We start from the raw sequence: 19,714 nt of genomic DNA, 5'->3' as shown, positions 1-19,714 counted from the left end.
TATAGAGCATGTGGTGTGCGTGTGTAGTCTCTGCTCATTCATATGATTATAATTATAGAGCATGTGGTGTGTGTGTAGTCTCTGGGGGGGTTTTCCTCACCAAAACAATAAAACTCAGCTAAGAATCCTGCTTGGAAAAGGGGGGGGGGGGGGGGGGGGGGGGGGGGGGAGAGCAAGCAATCCAGAACAAAGACAAGAGAGAGAGCACCATGGAAAGGGGGGACAGAGGACAGCAAAAGTCATAGTGAGGGTAAAAAGAAGTTGGTAGTCTTACCGGTTTGTTTTGGGGGGTTGTATGGCGTTTGAAATGCTTTTAGGACATTTCAGCACCACTAAAGGTGATAGAGGAACAGTACTTCCGAAGTTAAAAATACTAAACAGAGCTGCTTCCATCTGCCAAAGCACTGTTTATTTAGTGGTAAAAAGTAGGGAAAATTACCTGGGTTCAAAGAGCCCCCAGCAGGGAATGGAGCCCCAAAGAGGGTCAAAAATTATGTGTCCTGAGAGTATGTTTCAAGAACTTACAATATACGAAAAAATGAAAAAGTCACTATAAATTTATAAATAGCTTTACAAACCAATAATTTGCCATCACCATGATGATCCACAAATGATTCAAAGTTCTGAATACAGGATCTAAGGACTTCATGTTTCTTTTCAACAATTTGTATTGAGTCAAAGAGGCGAATGCAACTCTGTAGCTGGAGCCAAAAATGTATAATTCTACTAGTTTTTCTTGTACTGGACAGGTCTGCTAACAGGCGACGAATATTGTATGAAATGGTTCTATATGGCCTGCTGAGGGAGTAAATGAAACACTGAGAAAGGCATTGAACATGGTCAACCAGTGGAAATGTGCGATATATAAAATGCCTGTATTTAATCCCCCCATGGAAAGAGACCATGAGGGCAAAACTAAGTCCTGAACAAAAGCCACAGATTGAGTAAATAGAATTCGAATCGCAATAGTCGAACCATGAATGAACGGCCTGTATGGAAATCCTATCCTGACACAGAGAAAAAAAACACCCAAATAAGTTCCTATTCTGAAAAACTTACAAAATATATTGTCAGGAGAGGGGAAACAGCAACAAGTAGCCCTTCAAAGTCAAAGCCATAAGGCCCACCACGGAACCCGAGTTCAAGAGCAGTGAAAATTGATTGCTAGCCATTTGATTGTAAGTAAGTCCATTCTATCAAATTTAAGACCCAAGGTACCCACCCAAGCAAGAAAAAAAAACCATCCCAAAATATCAGTCTACCTCAACTGGGGATCGAACCTCAAACCTTCTGATTACCGGTAATAAGGTCTGAGGTTCGATCCCCAGTCGAGGTAGTGATTTTTTGGGGTGGCTTTTTTCTGTCTTGCTTTGTCTGGCATCTTTCACACACACCCTTGTTCAGATCTGTATCTGTTTGTTTTTTTTTAAGGTGTTTGCAACACATTTGGGTCATTTCAGCGCCAGTAAAAAGGAGGAAATGGTATAGTGGTAGTCAAAAAAAATATATTGATTTACATTTAAAAGTACACAAGAAAAAGTAAGATAAAGGGAGGGGAATGGTTCAAATCGGGAACAGATGCAGATTCCAAGAGAATATCATACAGGTACTTATTTGAGATCACCTAAAAGTCTCATCAAGACACAAGCACAGAATCCCACAAAGAGGAACACACTGAAATGCTTACATTATACATTCAAAACAACACATATATATAACAAAACAAAACAGAGAGATGATTTACAAGGAATAAAATATCATCTCCCAAAACTTAACTATACATTTGACTGTTTCCTTCCCAGCAAAAGACTGTCTAGGGTCGGGACAATACTAAGTAATCCCATTCCAAGACAGAAAGCAATGGAAAATAGATACAGGGGGAAAGAAGACACAGGAGTAGCTCCCTGCCCACTGTGGAAGGTCGAGAACCCCACCCAGGATCTTTATCCTACACCTACTAGGTACCACAAGCCAATTTTTCAAAGTACTCAGAGAGTGAATATAGTGACATATTCATACAGAAATTGTAAATACAAGAACAACAAACTTTATTTGAAAAAAATCGAACAAGAAATAAATGAGATATGAATTTTTAAAGTTTTATTCGGACTTAGTATTTTTTTGGTCTGTTCAGACTTCAGTTTTCAGTCATTTTGAACATGGAATAAAATAATAAAATAAAATGATTCATAGGATATGATTACATAAATTACATCTATGCATGGGTCAGTTTGAGGATAAAAGAAAACAATATTGTAACATCAAAAATGTAAAAGAAAATCACAGTTACAAAACTTCAAAAATTCCTTCGGACTTAGATAAAAAAGGCAAAATTCTGCTCCGCCAGAGCTCAAAAGCATGTTTTCTCGAAGTCATAGTGTAACTTTTAGATGAACCAGAAGGTCAAAATTCAAGGAATCCACAAACATTGCTGTGTAGATAATACCCAATTTTTTTAAAACAATTTGTTCATTGAATTTCAATTTTATACTGTGCCGAAAGGGGTATGACAAGCAAAATTGCCTATTTCCCGAGAAAACGAGAGGAAATGTTAAAAATTGATATACAAATTGTCGAAAAATCATAACGACTGAAGCTACAAAGCTGAATAATATATCAAATTAAAGGGCATTTTACGCTCTGTTCATTAAAGTATTTAACAATACTGTATATTGGACTTGTTAATTGACATGAGTTATTTTATTCTGAAAATGAAAGAAAAATTCGCGAGAAATGTTGAATATTTGAATCCAAATCGTCATAAAATGATAACCAATTAAGCTACAAAGCTGTATAATATATCAAATTAACATGAATTTTATGCTCTGTGCATTTAAATCATGAACAGTACTGTATCATGACTTATTAAAGTTAAATTCATTGATTTATTTTGAGACTGAAACCAGATTTTAAAAATTACTCGTTACTTTTGTCACGGTACTTAGTTGGAGAACTTGGAGAAAGCTCTAGAAGCTGCAATAAACGGGAGTAAAGGGTCTTCATATTCCCTGTTACTTGAATTTTCTCCCCCAGACAAAACTTCCTATATCTTATTTGGGAGCGTAAACATTCAAGAGGGTTTGGTCTTTCCATTAATGCATCTAGATCCTCCTTTGTTCTGCAGACTCCACCGCTACTAATCAAGTCATCCATTACGACAATCTTCTTCTCGGAAGCCTTGACTAGCTTTTCATCTTTTCTTCTCTTGTTTTCTTTCAGTCGCAGCTTTATCTTTTCAATTACTGCTTTGTGTTCTTCTTTGCTTCTCTTTTTCCATTTTGGAGCGAGTCTTATGGCTTTTGCAATCAGCTTCTGTCTCATAATGTCACTTTGACGTCTTATGTAGGATGAGGTTTTGTTACGCTTCCACATATTGAGACTGCTACGTAAGTGGAGGGAGGCATGCCTTCTCTTGTACATGTCAAAATCTAAGTCCCCAAAGAGACGCTCCCCTGTTAAGTTGGTCAGTGGGCAGGTGTCTAGAATTTGCTGTACTTCTTCATCAATCTCCCCTCCAAAAAGTCATGCAGCTGTCGTTCGTAGACAATAAAACATTGCTGTGTGATCTGCTGGATGAAGATTGTGACTTTGTTGATGTCATATGAGCCTGATCTTAAGTGCTGGAGGATAAAAGATTGTGATGCAAAGTCTTCAAACACAGGTGAAGATAAAAATAAGTCAAAATCATCTGACATCCATGATTGAAAGGTGTGGTTCATGAGTCTAACGTACTTTGGAAACTGGCCGTACGGTTTTGAGCTCTTCATCAAGTTCCAGTAAGGTGTGGAGAGCATTTCATTGTAAAATGCCAGAGCTGCTATAAACTCTAAAATATTGTGGTCAGAAATGTCCAACAGAATGCTTTCTAGTTTTTGATTTGAATTTGAACAGAATTCTGTCAAGAATGCCTGGATGTCCTCTTGGTGGTAGAGGAGAGCGGTTGCATTTTCAAAGAGGTTGTTGAACCTGTTGCTACGATAGCTGGTGAATAGAGACGTCTTTTGCCGTGATGTCAGGAAAGTCAACCATTCTTCGCGACAGCCACTCTTTTCATCTCCCCTTGGGCCTAAAACCTCTGCAGTAGTGCGGAGAGCGCGGTTTACTGCAGGCTCATTATTTTGAGCAAATGATGAAAATTTCACACTGTTATCGCGTCCCAATCTGGTACCACTTCCTTTCACTTCAAACTCCATGTTGTTGGCAGCATCAGTAGCAGCAGAACTCAGCCCTAGAAGGAAGTGAGCATTGCAGAAGAGAAAATGTGTTGACGTTTCTTCTCCTAACAGATCACTCTTATAAGCTGCCATCTTATTGTCGAAACACTTCATCACTGCAGCCCTATCTGACATAAGACATTTCAATTTGCTAATCATTTCCTTGTAAATGATGTCTTCTTCCAAATGTGGCTCTTCTGAACAGTCGAGGGCTGTCTCTGCCAAATTCTTGAAGGCCTGAATGGTTGTCTCCAACAGAGTTTGTGAGTCGTCACTTGGGATTTCACTGTATCCAAGGAATAAAGTTTTCCCATTGTCCAACTGAACATGTTTCCCGAGGTAGCGTTTTTTCTGCCTGCTTGTTCCATCCGTAGCATAGGTGAAGTGGCTGCTAGAGAGAAGAGAATCAGTAATGTGATGATTTGATATCACTAAAGCTTCACTCATGAAGTTGAGGGCAGATGAAGGGGAGGGCAAATCTTCATCACGAAGTTCTGTAGAAAACAGGTACCTGGCCACTATTTGCACAGCCTTTCTTACATTTTCTGCAGCGACATTAGCTTCTCCTTGAAGTGACATGTATGCAAGTCTGATGTTGTCTGAGTACTTGTTGGTGCAGGAAACTTTCAACTGGACATGCTTTTCATTTTTATTGGTGACTTCCTCAAGCAGATTTGCAGATAACGCTTGGGCTCTCAAAAGCTTTTGTTTATATTTTGATTTTAAAGTCTGCTCAGACTTCAATTTTTTCTTTAACATTTGAATCTCCGTTTCTACTTCTTCATGTCTTGTATTGGTTACATCTTGAATCTTTCTATTCATATCATTTAATTCAAGATTTTTTCGCTGCACTTCCATCTTCAAAAGATCCTGTTCATGCTTTTGCTGTTTATTCTGCTTCTGTAGCAAGTGAATTCTTTGACAGGACTTTGACTTTGATTTCTTGAAGCGATCTCGCTCAATCTTTAAGCTTTTACTTAACTTCTCGAGGGCATTTTTCTCTGCCAGTATGGACTTTGTCAGCTCTTCTTGATGCTGGAGTGATTCTTTCATTGTCTGAAGTCTCGTTTTCTTCTCTTACAACTTTAACTTTTAAATTGAGCTCTTCAATTCTCTCATCCTTGTTACAAAGGGCTTGAGCTAGGCTTCGGTGGTCAGCTTCTAGTTTCCTCAACTTGGAAAGGGCTTCAGTTTTTCCTGATGGTCTATGTTTTGTGTTTGCAATGGGAGTAGAATCTGAGAATGGTCTTGAGAGAAAATCATTTAAAGCATCTGTTGATTTGTTCTTTTTATATTCTTTGATTACTTTGACAATTTTCTGGAGGCGATATTGTATTTGAGTGTCTTTCAAAGGCGTTTCAGCATCTCCTGCTGGAAATAATTTCTTTACCCATTCACAAAAAAAAGTTTTGGTTTGTTTTTCTTGACATCTAAACAATTCAAGGGAATAAACTATATCATTGCTCATGACAAAATTGGTAGGTAAAACAAAGTCATAATTGTTACTTAACAAAATTGATCTATTCAAACCAATGCGAGATAGGGCTTTCGGAATATCATGTAAGTTGATGTCCACGACCGTACTGAGAGCAGCTTCCATCTCCTCTTTATCATCCAGTTTTAAGTGCAGTGATGCCATAACCATTTTGACCTTGTGTTCAAGTTGTCCTCTAGTGATGGTCGCTGCTGGAAAGAGCTTTTGGTACCATACAGTCACCTAAAACAATGGAGAATAAATATCAGAATATTATTATTAGTGCATAAGGACATCATGTATACATATCATGTCTCTCTCTCTCATAAAGCAATATGTAATAAAATGACGTTTATTATCACTTTTATATCTGGTAAATGTTAAGTCAAATAGCATTTTGTAGCTATTTTTCCCCACAAAATCCCCTTCATTAAAGAAACCAGGATACTGATTATAACAATAGTAATATACCAAGAGAAAAGAGCCATTATTCAACGTAGAGTGGTTTGTTATCACACATTGTCATGGTGTTTCATATTTGCCATGATTTGGTATGAAAGAATTTTTAATTTAAAAAGGATGAAGCAGGAATGAAGCATGACATTTTACTTACACCACTTACACCTTTGTTCATTGCATCCACCATTGATAAAAAAACAAACATGAAAAGTAAAATTCTTTAATCCTATTCTTCGTTTTTCTAACTTACTGAATCCCAAGTTGCCCCTCCGTCCTCCCTGAGGAAATTCAGTTGCGCAAATGTGCGGTAGGATGGTGCATCGAGAGAAGGTAGAGTTGGCCGACGTCCCTTGCCTTTGGCAAAACAATAAGCTCTGAGGGCAGCATACGTGTCATCACCTGGAGAAAACAAAGGAAAAACATAGAAGTCCCCATTTAAAAACTTTTTAAAATGTGTGTGTATGTGAATACAACTATAATATGTGTTAACACATTGTATCTCTATAATTAGTAGTAATATGAATCATGATAAAGTACAACTTTTTTGTTTTTAATCTAAAAATATTTATAATGATATCGACAAGAAATATAAGAACAAATATAATACTAAATACACTACCAATAGTAGTTTTAAAACCAAACGGGGGAAAAAAAGGAGAAACACTATAAAAAAGACAGTAAAAAAAGAAACCAAACAAATAAAAAGAATGATGCTACATAACAATTACAGAAGTTATTTTGGTACTGTGATGATGATGATGATGATAATAATAATAATTTAAAAAATGATAATAAATATAATTTAAAAAATAATAATAGTAATAATAATAATATAATGATAATAATAATAATAATAACGATCTATATCATATCTGTCTCTCCCTCTTTTATTTATTCTTAAGAGCACTACTTATCTCTACAAATTTTAACTATAGGCTAGTATTAGTATAATTACCATTATTTGAGACAAAGAGAGAAAAAAAAAGGGGGGGGGGGGGGGGGGGTGTTACTGAATTAGAACCTAGTCACTACTTAGAGTTACAGATCTAGATACCTAGACCTAAGGGTAATTTTTCAGGGGGGGGGGGGGGTGTGTTACTGAATTAGAACCTAGTCACTACTAGTACTAGAGTTACAGATCTAGATACCTAGACCTAAGGGTAATTTTTCAATCGGTTTTTTTTTTTTTGTTTTTTTGGGTATTTCTAATCAATTCTTTCCATCACCTGGCTAGATAAAATATTAACTTGTAATTTATAATAACACTGTTCAGTTCTCTTTGACTTCTCTAACTAGGCCAAGGGCCAAAGCGATCTCTTCCTTTGCTTGGCTGTTACCAGTAATTTTACCACCCCACCTGCGGTAGTTGGGACAACGCAGTTATTTTAATTTCAGTTTGGATCAAAATAAAATCACTAGCTACAATAAAAGGCCACATAATAAAAAATAACAAAATACTCACGGATTGAAGGATTTAAGACAGTTTCTACAAGCGTGTGGTGATTTTCCATCTCCGGGCCAGCCATTACGGGGGATGCGTCGGCCATTGGAAAAGCCGTGACCCACTCCAGTCACTCAGTACAGCGATGGTCGACTCTCGGCAGGGAGATTGTTTGCATGGGAAGGCGGGTTTAACAAAGAACCGCTCGAGCAGGGAAACAAATATGTTTATAAATCATGCTCATTTAAAAAGAGCAATTAATGAGCTTTATAAGTATACCACTTTGTATTTTGAAAAACTTGGGAAATGCCGTCTACGAAGTCATGAAAGTGTTCATTCAACGATTTCACAACCTTCCACTCAGCCGCCATAGAAGAAAGTGGCATGAGAGTGACGGCAGTAATCTCCCCTGCACGGTATCGAAAAAATTATATCGATATCTCAATTCCTGGTCGAGCGATGTTATTTTGAATGAAATGAACCGAAATAACGCTCGTCTCACTTACGGCAGCCTGCCGCACAATCTGTGAAAAGGTATACCTTTTTGACACGAGAATTGAAACACTTAGAGAAGAACTACATACTTCATATTTATTATATTTCAGCGTCCAAAGGGTAGAGTTTTCATGTGTGCAACTTTTATTGGTATCGGTTACAAGGCTTTCGAGTAGTGGCCTGTTGAAAATAGGAAAATTTAATTTTTCTTGCCCGCGGCCGGCGAGTTTCCACCGTGCGCGGCGGACAACTTGTGGTACCTACACCTACTCCCCAGTTTATTAATTTGATACACCCAGACCCATCTATTGAAATTCTAAAAATTCCTAATTCTCTCGTTAACTTTAAAAAGCAATTTACCCTCTAGGATTAAATAAAACTTCAAAATCCTTTAAATTATGTAGTCCAGCATCAACTTTCATTTACAATTCGTATTCATGAGGTGCTGATGAAGTTCGTAAATTGGAGCCAATATGTCTAAGAAATCTTCATAATGATAAGCAGGTCTGGGCACCCAATCAAGGGGATGCTCAACCAGACATTCAAACATGACTGGCCCCTTCACAAGTGGTCTACTTTTTTGTTTGTTTGTTGCTTTAGGTCTCTTCCAACACAATTGAGGTTATATGAGAGACCACTGAAACAAAAAAAAACAAGCAATCTAACAAAAATAGTACAAATGTAAATCAAAATCATAACCTAAAGACATCATAAGCTAAATTATAAATAACCAAGAACAAACAGGCAGAAGATTTACAGAAAAAAAAATATCCCCTGTCAAAAATACAATCACAAACCAAAGAAGCAGGATAGGCTAGTAAAGAGAAGAAGAAACGACATCACTATCGGATCGTACACCCATGCGAACATCATAGGTATATGATTCAAGGGTGATGCTCCCATCCAACCACCCGCTCAAGTGGTCTACACGATCAGAAATCCAGACAAATACAGTGAGATAGGAAAGACTGTTCACAGCACCATGAAAAGCCCTTGACAAAGTGGATGGAAAAAAAAAGGCAACCACAATAAATATGTTGCTAAATATTCATTTATTTAGCCAATAAAACCAAGTGCAGCATCTTTTTAAAAACTTTCAGTTATATCCAGTTTAATGTATTTTTAATGTCCCTTGGAAGCTAGTCTGCGGTCCCTCTCCTCAGCAACACTCAACTTAACACCATTTCCTTTTGGTAGGGTAATCATGGGTTTGTTGCCCTTTCCAATGACAAACACATATCCGATTCTGAAGAAAGTAAAAGAAAAACAAATCATGAGAATGCATTGTACATCTTGCAAACAAAAACTTCACTAACAAAACCTGCTTAAACCAGAAAGAGCGTTTTAAAACAATTGCGTAAATGTGACATAACCCCGAAATCCCATATATTTATGTGCAGTTACTCAAGACACTAATGCTACCTATAAATGGAGAAATTGATCTAAAATGATATTTCATCAAGCCGGGGGGGGGGGGGGGGGCATTGAAAAATTACTTATGCACTAGGGAAATATTAAGTGCTGCTGATTTAGTTTCAAATAAATAACTGGACTGTTTGAATTTGATAAATATGAAATATTCATAATTGTCAAAATAAATACCCCAGGGTGAAGATAATTAGCCAATTTTTAATTTTCTATTTCTAATTGAAAAGCTTATTTTACAAAATGAAATAACCTATACATGAAAAAAACAACAAAAAAAGCAATAGACAATGAAAATAATCTAAAATAATAAATACGATGATGGTGGTAATGAGGACAATTGAAATCTAAAAAGAAGAAAAAGAATACCAGACAGACTTTGCAGAATATTGAGAAAATATCTGTAATTTCCCCAATAGATTCAGGAAATGGTTCAAGTCTATTGCTTTTAAAATTCACAAGCTCACCTGGTGGCAAACATATGGCCTGCTGAATCTTTGAGATGGATGATATCAAATGAACCTGGATGTTTTTCTCTGCGGACAAATGTGCCAACACGACCCAAGTTGTTTCCTCCAGTGACCATAGCAACGTTGCCTACAAACACAATACATGACAATTATATTTCTTATCAACAGATTTAGCATTCAACATGCATCTCATTAATTCCAACTGGTATTCCCAAGTGTAACGGGGATCATGTATTTTAAGAATGAAAAAAAAAAAAAAGAATTCCACTAAACGTTTTTATTTTAAAGATAAGACATCACTACCCAAAGACGACAACTTAAAATTTGGGACACAGGAATTTCAGATACGATTCGGAGGAATTTCAATGCCGAAAGTGGAATTTGACCAAATTTGGTTCTCAGAAAATGTGGGCATCCTTGAGATAATCAGTCGCATGGTGAAAAGCATTGAACGGAGATAATGACAATTTTAGTCAAGAGGTCAATTTTTATGGAAAACGAGTTATCAAAAATCGTTATATCAAACATTGCTCTAGACATTGATGAAATATTCCAATTGAATTCTACTCCTAAATATTTCATTTTAATTTTTTTTATGAAGGTAAGTATCATACTTAATTTCAACTATTATCAACTTTGGAAGCGATTTTCTCAAAATTAGGATTTCACACCCTAGCCTATGCATATGGCCATAACTTCCTGAAAAATCATCCGATTTGCTTCAAATAAAGATTAAAATGCTCAGGAGACACTGTGCTTTCAAAAAAAATGCAAAAAAAAAAAAAAAAGCAAACAAAAATGTACACCATGTGACTGATTATGTCAGGGACGCACACAAACGTGTACAAGTAATAAGTCTAAATAACCCAAGCTTAACTATAATTTTTATTGTTAAGTCCAGTGATAACCATCTGAAGGTAAAATCATTGACACTATAAAAGGATGAGAGAAGTGAAACATTTGCAAAGAAAAAGAAGAAATTGTGGAGACCATGCTAATTTTGGTCTGTCGGTTATTCTCGTAAAACAAATGACAGCTATACTACAATGCATCCATAACACTCTTGAAAAGTATGGTTCTGCCTAAAAAAAGGGGGGAAAAAAATATAGAAAAATAATACCAAACTTCCAAATCAAGCAAACAAGGCTACCTATCACATATACACTGCCCCCCCCCCCCCCCCTTCAAATTTGTTTTTAATCAGATAGGCGGACAAACCTTGTTCAAACTTGATGAAATCCTTCAATTTGCCAGTAGCAATATCAAGCTTGACGGTGTCGTTGTGTTTGACGAGAGGGTCTGGGTAACGGATGGTACGTCCATCATGGGTAATGATGTAAGGAACTTTTCTTGGGCCGATTGCTACTTTCTGGACACGGCACAACTTGAACTGAAACAGCAAATGGATTATTATTATTATAAGTCAGATATCTACTTTAGGTCAATAACTTGTCCATTTAGAACAAATTCAATCAATATTCATCATGGGACTTCACATAAAAAAAAAAAACCATATCAAACAGAATTGATTATTGATAAATCAATTACGTCTATACATCATCAAATTTGAATTTTACTAGCAACGCTAGTATAATTAATAATTTTTAAAGTTCTTATAATTAAAAAATTGATAAATTTTTACTTCATTAACTTTCTGAGAAATGCAATAAGGAATTCAGGATGAAATACACTGTTAGAAAGCTTGTTTTGTGCCCATTAATCATGATACCAAAATTAGCCACATGGGCTCACATATTATCTCCACGGTGACCAAAACAGTAAAGGCCTAAAAATAAAATTTAAAAAAAAAACAAGTCTCACCTTATAGTGAGCCTACCGGCGGCCACTGGACTGGAGTTATCAAAGTGCCTAGTATTAGTATAAAATTATCTACCTCAACACATCAATTAACATTTGTCTTAAGGTCCATTCCAAAGGAAGACTGAAGAAGAGGTGATTTACTCAATGCCACATAGACCGGTGGATAGTCAAATTGGTTACCATTCGAGTACAAAGCAAATACTATATGTGTCAGTGCATGACATAATCAGTCGGAGGGTGAAACTTTTGGATTGCATTTTAAAAAATTTTCTGAAAGAATCTGCTCCCCATAACATTTTAATCCTTATTTGAAATAAATTGGGTGATTTTTCATGAAGTTCTGGTCAGATGTTTGGGAAAAGTATCCAGCAACCTTTCTCAAATTTCATACTTTTTAAACTTGACAAGCTGTAAAAAATATTTAGAAATGAAATCGGAAGATGTACAAAAAGGGTTGATTTAATCATTTTTGATAAAAATTGACATTCTAACCAGGCAAATTCTCAGTTCAAACCTTTTCACCATCCGACTGATTTATGTCATTCACTATAACCTATTTTGCTGATCCACCCCCCTAAATATTGATCAAAGTCACGAACAGCAGAACTAAGAACCGAGTTGGGTTATTGTTATGTGGCACATGTGGCCTGGTCTAAAGGCCTTGGCTTTCCTCTGTTTTTTCTTATGATTGGCTTCCATATTTTTTTCACTAGTCAGAGGCAATACAAGTATGAAATTGTCACCAATATTCCTCTGAAAATTCTGTCTGGGTTGCAATTGCACAGTTAAACAACCAATAATTATCCATATGATTTGTTTACATTCAGCTATATCAACGTACCTTGGCCTCTTCGGATTTAATCCTATGCACAACAAAACGTCCCTTGACATCATACATAATTCTGAAGTTTTCATTTGTCTTCTCAATGGAAACGACATCTGTGGGAGATTTAAAATAAGATATTTTAAAGTTAAGAAGAGCTTTTTCAGGGTATCCAGAAAAAATCTCAAATTGAAGAATCCTACCTTTAGTGAAGATATTCTACCTAACAAATAAAGAACCAAACGCAGTACAAATATGTAAACAATGTATTTTTTGTCTTAAATAATACACTTTATATAGCATTTATATAGTACAATATACCTAAATGTGCACAGGGACTATTCATGAAAGTTACTTCCAGGACACCCATTGAATTTGAAAGATTGACTCTAAAGAAAAGGTGAGAAATCGTCATGGATTGCTTTTAAAAAAATCAAAACAACATCTTATAAAATTTCAGACTTAAGGAAAAATTCTCAGTCTCACCAAACATTGCAATTATCCCTTTTCTTTCTTTATCAAACTAACACACTCATTTAACTTCAACAACACCATTTTGAAAGGACAAGCTCAGTGTGTAGATAGGAAAGAATTGATTCTCAGATCAGGAGAGCACATCTACTACTGCAACTAGCAATTACGCTGTGAGAAAATTATTAGCAATGTTGTGAAAATTGCTCGGGGAAAATAACCCTGATCTCTATTTTTCCGGACGGTTTCCATTCTTTATATTTTTTTGATTATTTGCGAGAGTATATGAATGATAAATGTGTATGCATTTTTTAAAAAAAAATTTGGGTTTTCTTTTGCCAGTGGTTGGACGCTCTGTCTTCTATTTTCAACATTCTGTTAGATTTCTATCTTGAATTTATGCTATCCTGTCTTTTAACCTCTGTTCCCGTCTTGAGACTTTGGCTTTTTTATTTAGGTTTATTCCTGTTCTTTCTTTGACAGCGATAGTGCAGTGCGAAGTGTAAAAGTGAACGCGCCACGGAGTATTTGCAATTACAGACATGCCAAATTAAAATCTTCAAATATTGTAATTTTTATGTCAAATTTTAGTAATCTGACAAGGAAATTCGTAACTTCTGAAATGGTGTACGAACAACCACAATATTATTATCATATTATAGTAGTAATAGTAGTGGTAGTAGTAGTAGTTCTTCTTGTCATTATTATTATCATTATTATTATTATAGATTATCATTATTATTATTTTAGTAGTAGTAGTAGTAGTAGTAGTAGTTATCATTATTATTATTATAACAGTAGTAGTAGTAGTAGTAGTAGTAGTAGTAGTTCTTATCATTATTATTATTATAACAGTAGTAGTAGTAGTAGTAGTAGTAGTAGTAGTAGTAGTAGTAGTAGTAGTAGTAGTAGTAGTAGTAGTAGTAGAAGAAGTAGTAGTAGTAGTAGTAATAGTAGTAGTAGTATAGTATAGTAGTTGGTCTTCTTCTTCTTATCATCATTATGATGACTGTTATTATAATTATTATTGGTTTTATGAGTATTACTAAGAATTAAAAATTCGTAATTTTCCATCAAATTTAGTATTTGGCCATAAAATTTGTATAAAATTCGTACAATTACGGAAAATTCGTAAGATTCGGCATGTATGCAATTATCTTGATGATTCGTGAGAATCCACCTGTTTGAGCATATACTTTTGAATCGACATCGCATCCGTAAACCATCAGCTACTGGAGGCTAGTCGACCATTCAGAGCCATAGAGTTCAAGTTTATTTTCCTGAAAGGTTCAGAGAATTAGAGCCGGCCTTTTTAAAATCCCTGATATAAAAAAGACTGCTGAGAAAAACCAGGGAGCTAACAGTTCTTTTGTAAACATGAATTTTTAAAAATAGAAATACTAACCCATGAAACCAACGGGAAAGGTGTTATCAGTGCGAACTTTGCCATCGACTTTGATGAGTCTTTGCATGACAATCTTCTTGACTTCTGAGTACGTAAGAGCATATCGTAGACGATTTCTCAAGAAAAGGGTCATTGGCAAACTCTCACGGGTCTTGTGAGGTCCAGGGCTGCACTTGGGGGCCTGTAAAAGTATAAATTATATATATGAACTGATGTATTTTCCGACATATTACTGACATGACGAAAATGTCTGAGGTACTGGAAAAGACGGAATTCCTCCAAAAACGTTAAGAACACTTATGTATCCATAATTTTAGAAGTTATTATAGTTTAAAGATTAGAAATACAATCAGGAATTAAGAATGAAATAAACCATTAAAAGGCTTGTTTTGTGTTCTTTAAAATAGTACCAAAATTAGTCACCTAGGTTCATAACGCCATGGTGACCAAAACAATAGAGGGCCAAAAATAAAGTTTCAAAAATTTTCTACAACATACAGTGAGCCTATCAGCGGCCACTGGACTGGAGTTATCAATAGAGTACAGTCTATCCTCGTTTCTTTAGCGTAAAACTGACAATAGCAATTGCTTGCTATTCTTTGGATTTGGATAGGACGCTAGTGTAGTAACCAGAGCTGCCAACCCCATCTGATGAGAATGTGTACAATGGAATCTCAAAATGGGGGAGATTTCATAAAAATGGGTACAATCCTGAAATAGACGGAAAATAACCATTGTGAAAGTAAGAGGAAGGTATAATTACATAAAGTCACACCACACAAGCTCAATTGCAGCAACAATGATGTTCCCAAGACTATAATCCAATCCTTTCAGAAATCTACCTCCCAGCATGAAGATCATAATTGGTCAAAAAATATATGAATATCCACTAGGTCACCAAGGTTTCTCAATAGACTAGTAATAATATGAATTACAACTAAAGAAAACTGAAGTGACTCTGCACACTGAAAATGGGTACAATCTTGGGGGAAATGTGTACAAGTGTACAATCACTGAAAATGCGTACAATTCCGCATTTTTTGCAGTAGGTTGGCAGCTCTGGTATTAGCTAATTTTGCAACTCCAACAGAGGTGCAGAAATACCCCACATCAAATTAAATATGTCAAAGTCCCACACATTTGCTTGGATCAATTTATGATGTTTTGGGTTTCAGCAAAGTGCTGCAAAAAGCCGACCCATGCATTGCTGGAAATTCTGACTCTGGATCTGGGTAAGAAAACAAATATGAAACTTACAAAGGTGCCTCCCATCTTGTCCAAAAGCCATGATTTTGGCGCATTCAAACGTTTCAAATGCTTCCTACGTCCTCGGTAACCCTGGAAAAAAAACAAAGTGAAAGTTAAAAAAGTAGTATATAAGCAGGTAGGCCTCTAGCGAAGGCCAACCAAGATAAAAGAAAAATGAATTAAAATACTAAGTTTTACTTAGGATACCTGCCTATCCTCCTAAGCCTAGCCTATAACGATAATAATATCCAAATATTAATATCAAACAGTCAATAAAAAAATAGGGTGTCTAAGTTAGTCTACCTACTACCTACATAAAAGGGAAAATTGTGGCAGTGGTGTAGTAAAGGATAATAAATAATGCGCTTATCCAAGTCCAAGTGCCCAATAAAATAAGAATAAGGACGGGGACTAAGCTAAAAAAAAAAATTAAATTAAAATGGACATTGACAACGGTGACGGTACAGTACAATACAGGGAGTCAATCTCAATCATCAATGACAATGAGTTGAGTGGACTAATGTAGACGAGATTCCAGTACCAATTCGTCTTATTCATTAGACTTTAAACAATAAAGTCTTAATAAGCCCATAAGCTTAAATGTCGTGCAATTTCAATATAGTTTTAAATCTCAAACGTTCCACAAATAGAAACCACGATCACGGTGATCGTGACAACGCCCCCTTTTTCATAATCCCATTTTGCGGTAAAAAATCGCCAGATTATGTGTTGAAACTATTATTTAATTATAAAATAATGATTTTCATTCAATAATTCATCACAATTATGTTAAAAATGTAAAAAAATGTTACGAAATAACGAGAGATACGAAAGCTAGGTTGCTAACGACTCCATCCGTTACCTTCGATCCGCCATTTTGTTTCGGGAAATCTTTCTACAACTCCAACTCACAATTTATCAAATTTATATTATTTAAACTTTTTGCACCATGGCAAATCTCAAAGAGTCTGAAATTTATGACATCCTCTTCAACGTGGATGTAAGTGATGACGAGGATGATGATGAAATTGAGTCTGAATGGTCTCAAGAATTCGACCTGCCGTACTCGCCAAATATGGGATCTGACAGTGAGAACGACGAGTAAGTATTTTTCAGAAATCTTCTCAAAGTAACATCAAACGATCGCATAATGCCCATGATATGTATATTTTATTCAACTTTATTATCTATTTCATTAATATAGTACAAAAAGTATTTTTTTTTGGTTTATAATTGTATTTATGACGTGCTTGAGTTTGACTAGGACGAGTGAAGTGTTGTGTGTTGAAAATGTAAACAAACATGGAGGTCAGAAGACGGTTAGTTCGGCCACTTGAATGAGATATAGAAATGATTTGTATGTCTTGATTTGATGTGTCGACAGCTTGTATAATAAAATATTGTTCTTTTTTCTTTCTTCTAGCGAGATTCGGATTCCGTGTGAGGACTGTGGGAATGAAACTGGGAGACATGCACAAGTCCCTACTCCTACTGATGATACTGACACTGCCACTGCCACAACTAGTTCTGCTTGTCAAAGAAAAAGGTGAGAACTGACCTGATATTTAGTTGTGCTTATAGAGCATTTATATTCATATTGACTGTTTTGTGTTTTCTGATGTATTATTGTTGATATTATGTTATATATTCAGTTTTGGGTCTACAGGAAGATTATTTATAGTATTTTTACTCTACTCAACTCTATGTCAAGAAATATTATTCCAGAACTAGTGTGTGATGTAAAAAAGGGAGAGTGATAAAATATTTTGATATTTTATTTTTATATGTGTAATTAATTGCTTTCTCCTTTCAGAATTATTTTTCATTTCCTTTGTTTTCAAAGTACTTCTTTTTATTTTAATTCTTGTTATTATTATTTTCTTCAGGCGTTCGGATCATGATGAAATCCCTGGCCCATCACAGCCGAAGAAACTATGTGTGGATGGTGGTCCCGAGAACAAAGTGCCACCTTTTCTCCCTGAGCGAGTCCCTGGTCCACGCCTGCCTGATACGGTGACTCGCTTAGATCACCGAAAATTTTTAACGCCTTTAGATTTTTTTCGTTTGTTTTTTACTCAAGAACTGTTGTCTTTGTTTTGTGAGTGGACGTATGATTATGCGAGTATGTGTGCGGATTCGAAACCGACGTTGTATAAGAGGTGGAAGGATGAACCTGTGAATGTGGATGAAATGTATAGATTTATTGGTTTGTTGATGTACATGAGTTGTGTGAAAGTGGAGCGTGTTACTTTATATTGGTGTGTGGAGACATTGTTGAATGGTTTGTGGGCGCGTTGGTTTTTGTCAATTTGGCGTTATAAATGTCTTATGAGTTTTTTAAAAATAAGTAATTTTAGAACAGAAAATAGAGATGATAAATTATGTAAAGCTAGATTTATGATGGATTATATTCGTAGAAAATGTATGAAATTGTTTCAACCTTATCAGAATATTTCAATAGATGAGAGGATGGTTAAAAATAAGGGAAGGTATAGCTTTAGAATGTATATGAAGGACAAGCCAACAAAGTGGGGAATGAAATTGTGGGTTTTAGCAGATTCAAAGACAGGGTATACACATAATTTTGATGTTTATTTGGGTAAGGTAGGGGGTAATACAACAAATGGTTTAGCTTATAATGTGGTTATGCAGTTGCTTGTTGGCTTGTTCAATCAAGGATATCATTTATATGTGGATAATTTTTATACTAGTGTCCAACTTTTTAAAGATTTGGTTGTGAAGAATGTGAGAGCTTGTGGGACAATAATAGTTAATAGAAAAGGATTTCCAGTTAGTCTAAAGAACGTTAGAGAATGGGAAAAGAGGGTTAAGAGGGGGGAGTTTAGATGGCATAGGGATGGTGATATTTTAGCTTTACAGTGGAAAGATAATAAGACAGTTTCATTTATATCTACAATACATGATGCAAATAAGGAGGCAGTAGTACAACGTAGGAGTAAAGATAATGGGGTTTTCAGAAAATTAGATGTTGCACAGCCTGAATTAGTTAAAGATTACAATAAGAATATGAATGGGGTAGATTTGTCTGATCAACTTATTGGGAAATATAATAGTCTTAGAAAAACACACAAGTGGTGGAAAAGTTTATTTTTTCATTTTATTGACATTGCTAGGGTTAATAGTTATATTCTGTTCAAAGAATATAGAGCTAGGCATAGTGATATTGAAGAATTACAGAGACCAAAACAGTATAATCAGTTAGATTTTACTCTGGAGTTAGCCAGGCAGTTAGGCGGGATAGATGATCTAGAGGTCCACCACTTGCTTTAAATACAAATTGTAATTGTAAATGTAAAAGTAAATCTAAAGCAAATAGCAGGAATAGTGATAATAATGATATAGATGAAGAAATTAAGTTAATCCATCCAATTTTACCAGATGCTTCTTCAAATTCAAGGGGTGATTGTAGGTTATGCTTAGATAGGGGGAAAGTACAGAAAACTAGACATAGGTGTTTATATTGTAAAGAATGGTTTTGTTTACAGCCGGATAGAAAATGTATGTTGTGGTATCATACAGTTCTTGAGTAAATTATTTGATTTATTATTGTATTTTAAAATGCTCTTTGTTTTTTAAATGTTAAATTGTCTGTATATTTTTATTTTATTTTGTTAAGGTACTGTTACTGTGAAATAAAAATATTTTCGCACTCTGCGAATAATCATTCGTTTTCGCTCTTTGCGGAAAAAAAATACTATTCGCTCTCTGCGAATACATTTACATATATAAATAAATATATATGTATACTGAAGTCCTTTATTATATTTATCCATGTATTATCAATTGTATCAGTAAGAAGGAACTTGTGTATTTTTTTGGTGTGTATAGTTCAGTCTTTGCACTAAACAAGTGACACACAAGTGAATTTTAAAATAATTATATAATTTTACTTTTGTAATGGATTTATTACCCCAAAACCTTTTCACAATGTTGAAATTTCTTCTTGT

At 35.3% G+C, this 19,714-nt stretch overlaps 2 protein-coding genes across 2 annotated transcripts; both read right to left on the bottom strand.

Annotated features, from left to right (window-relative positions):
* Positions 1 to 2,085: 2,085 nt before the first annotated feature.
* Positions 2,086 to 8,998, bottom strand: LOC144966967 (uncharacterized). The gene is made up of 3 exons (XM_078903660.1): positions 7,610 to 8,998; positions 6,398 to 6,546; positions 2,086 to 5,931 (listed from the first exon to the last, which is right to left on the bottom strand). The coding sequence occupies exon 3, from the start codon at positions 5,265 to 5,267 to the stop codon at positions 3,480 to 3,482; it is 1,788 nt and encodes a 595-aa protein (XP_078759786.1). The 5' UTR covers positions 5,268 to 5,931; positions 6,398 to 6,546; positions 7,610 to 8,998; the 3' UTR covers positions 2,086 to 3,479.
* A 118-nt stretch (positions 8,999 to 9,116) lies between these two features.
* On the bottom strand, positions 9,117 to 15,891 carry LOC144966968 (small ribosomal subunit protein eS4-like). The gene is made up of 6 exons (XM_078903662.1): positions 15,756 to 15,891; positions 14,499 to 14,679; positions 12,641 to 12,738; positions 11,197 to 11,368; positions 9,976 to 10,105; positions 9,117 to 9,329 (listed from the first exon to the last, which is right to left on the bottom strand). Exons 1-6 carry the CDS (start codon positions 15,768 to 15,770, stop codon positions 9,206 to 9,208), a joined length of 720 nt encoding a protein of 239 aa, XP_078759788.1. The 5' UTR covers positions 15,771 to 15,891; the 3' UTR covers positions 9,117 to 9,205.
* Between the last annotated feature and the right edge of the window lie 3,823 nt (positions 15,892 to 19,714).

Source organism: Berghia stephanieae, chromosome 3, assembly GCF_034508935.2.
Source record: "Berghia stephanieae isolate SIO BIC M18660-M18661 chromosome 3, UCSD_Bste_1.3, whole genome shotgun sequence".
Classification (NCBI taxonomy): domain Eukaryota; kingdom Metazoa; phylum Mollusca; class Gastropoda; order Nudibranchia; family Aeolidiidae; genus Berghia; species Berghia stephanieae.
This window is presented reverse-complemented; position numbering and strand designations above follow the sequence as displayed.

What these genes read in the sequence shown, in the direction of transcription:
- LOC144966968 (XM_078903662.1), bottom strand. An exon ending in TTAAATCCGAAGAGGCCAAG is followed by an intron (nt 11,369 to 12,640) that starts GTACGTTGATAT and finishes TTGCTGTTTCAG; the next exon opens with TTCAAGTTGTGCCGTGTCCA. An exon ending in TTTCATCAAGTTTGAACAAG is followed by an intron (nt 10,106 to 11,196) that starts GTTTGTCCGCCT and finishes TTGTGTTTGTAG; the next exon opens with GCAACGTTGCTATGGTCACT.
- LOC144966967 (XM_078903660.1), bottom strand. Translation starts at nt 5,267, where the DNA reads ATGAAAGAATCACTCCAGCATCAAGAAGAGCTGACAAAGTCCATACTG.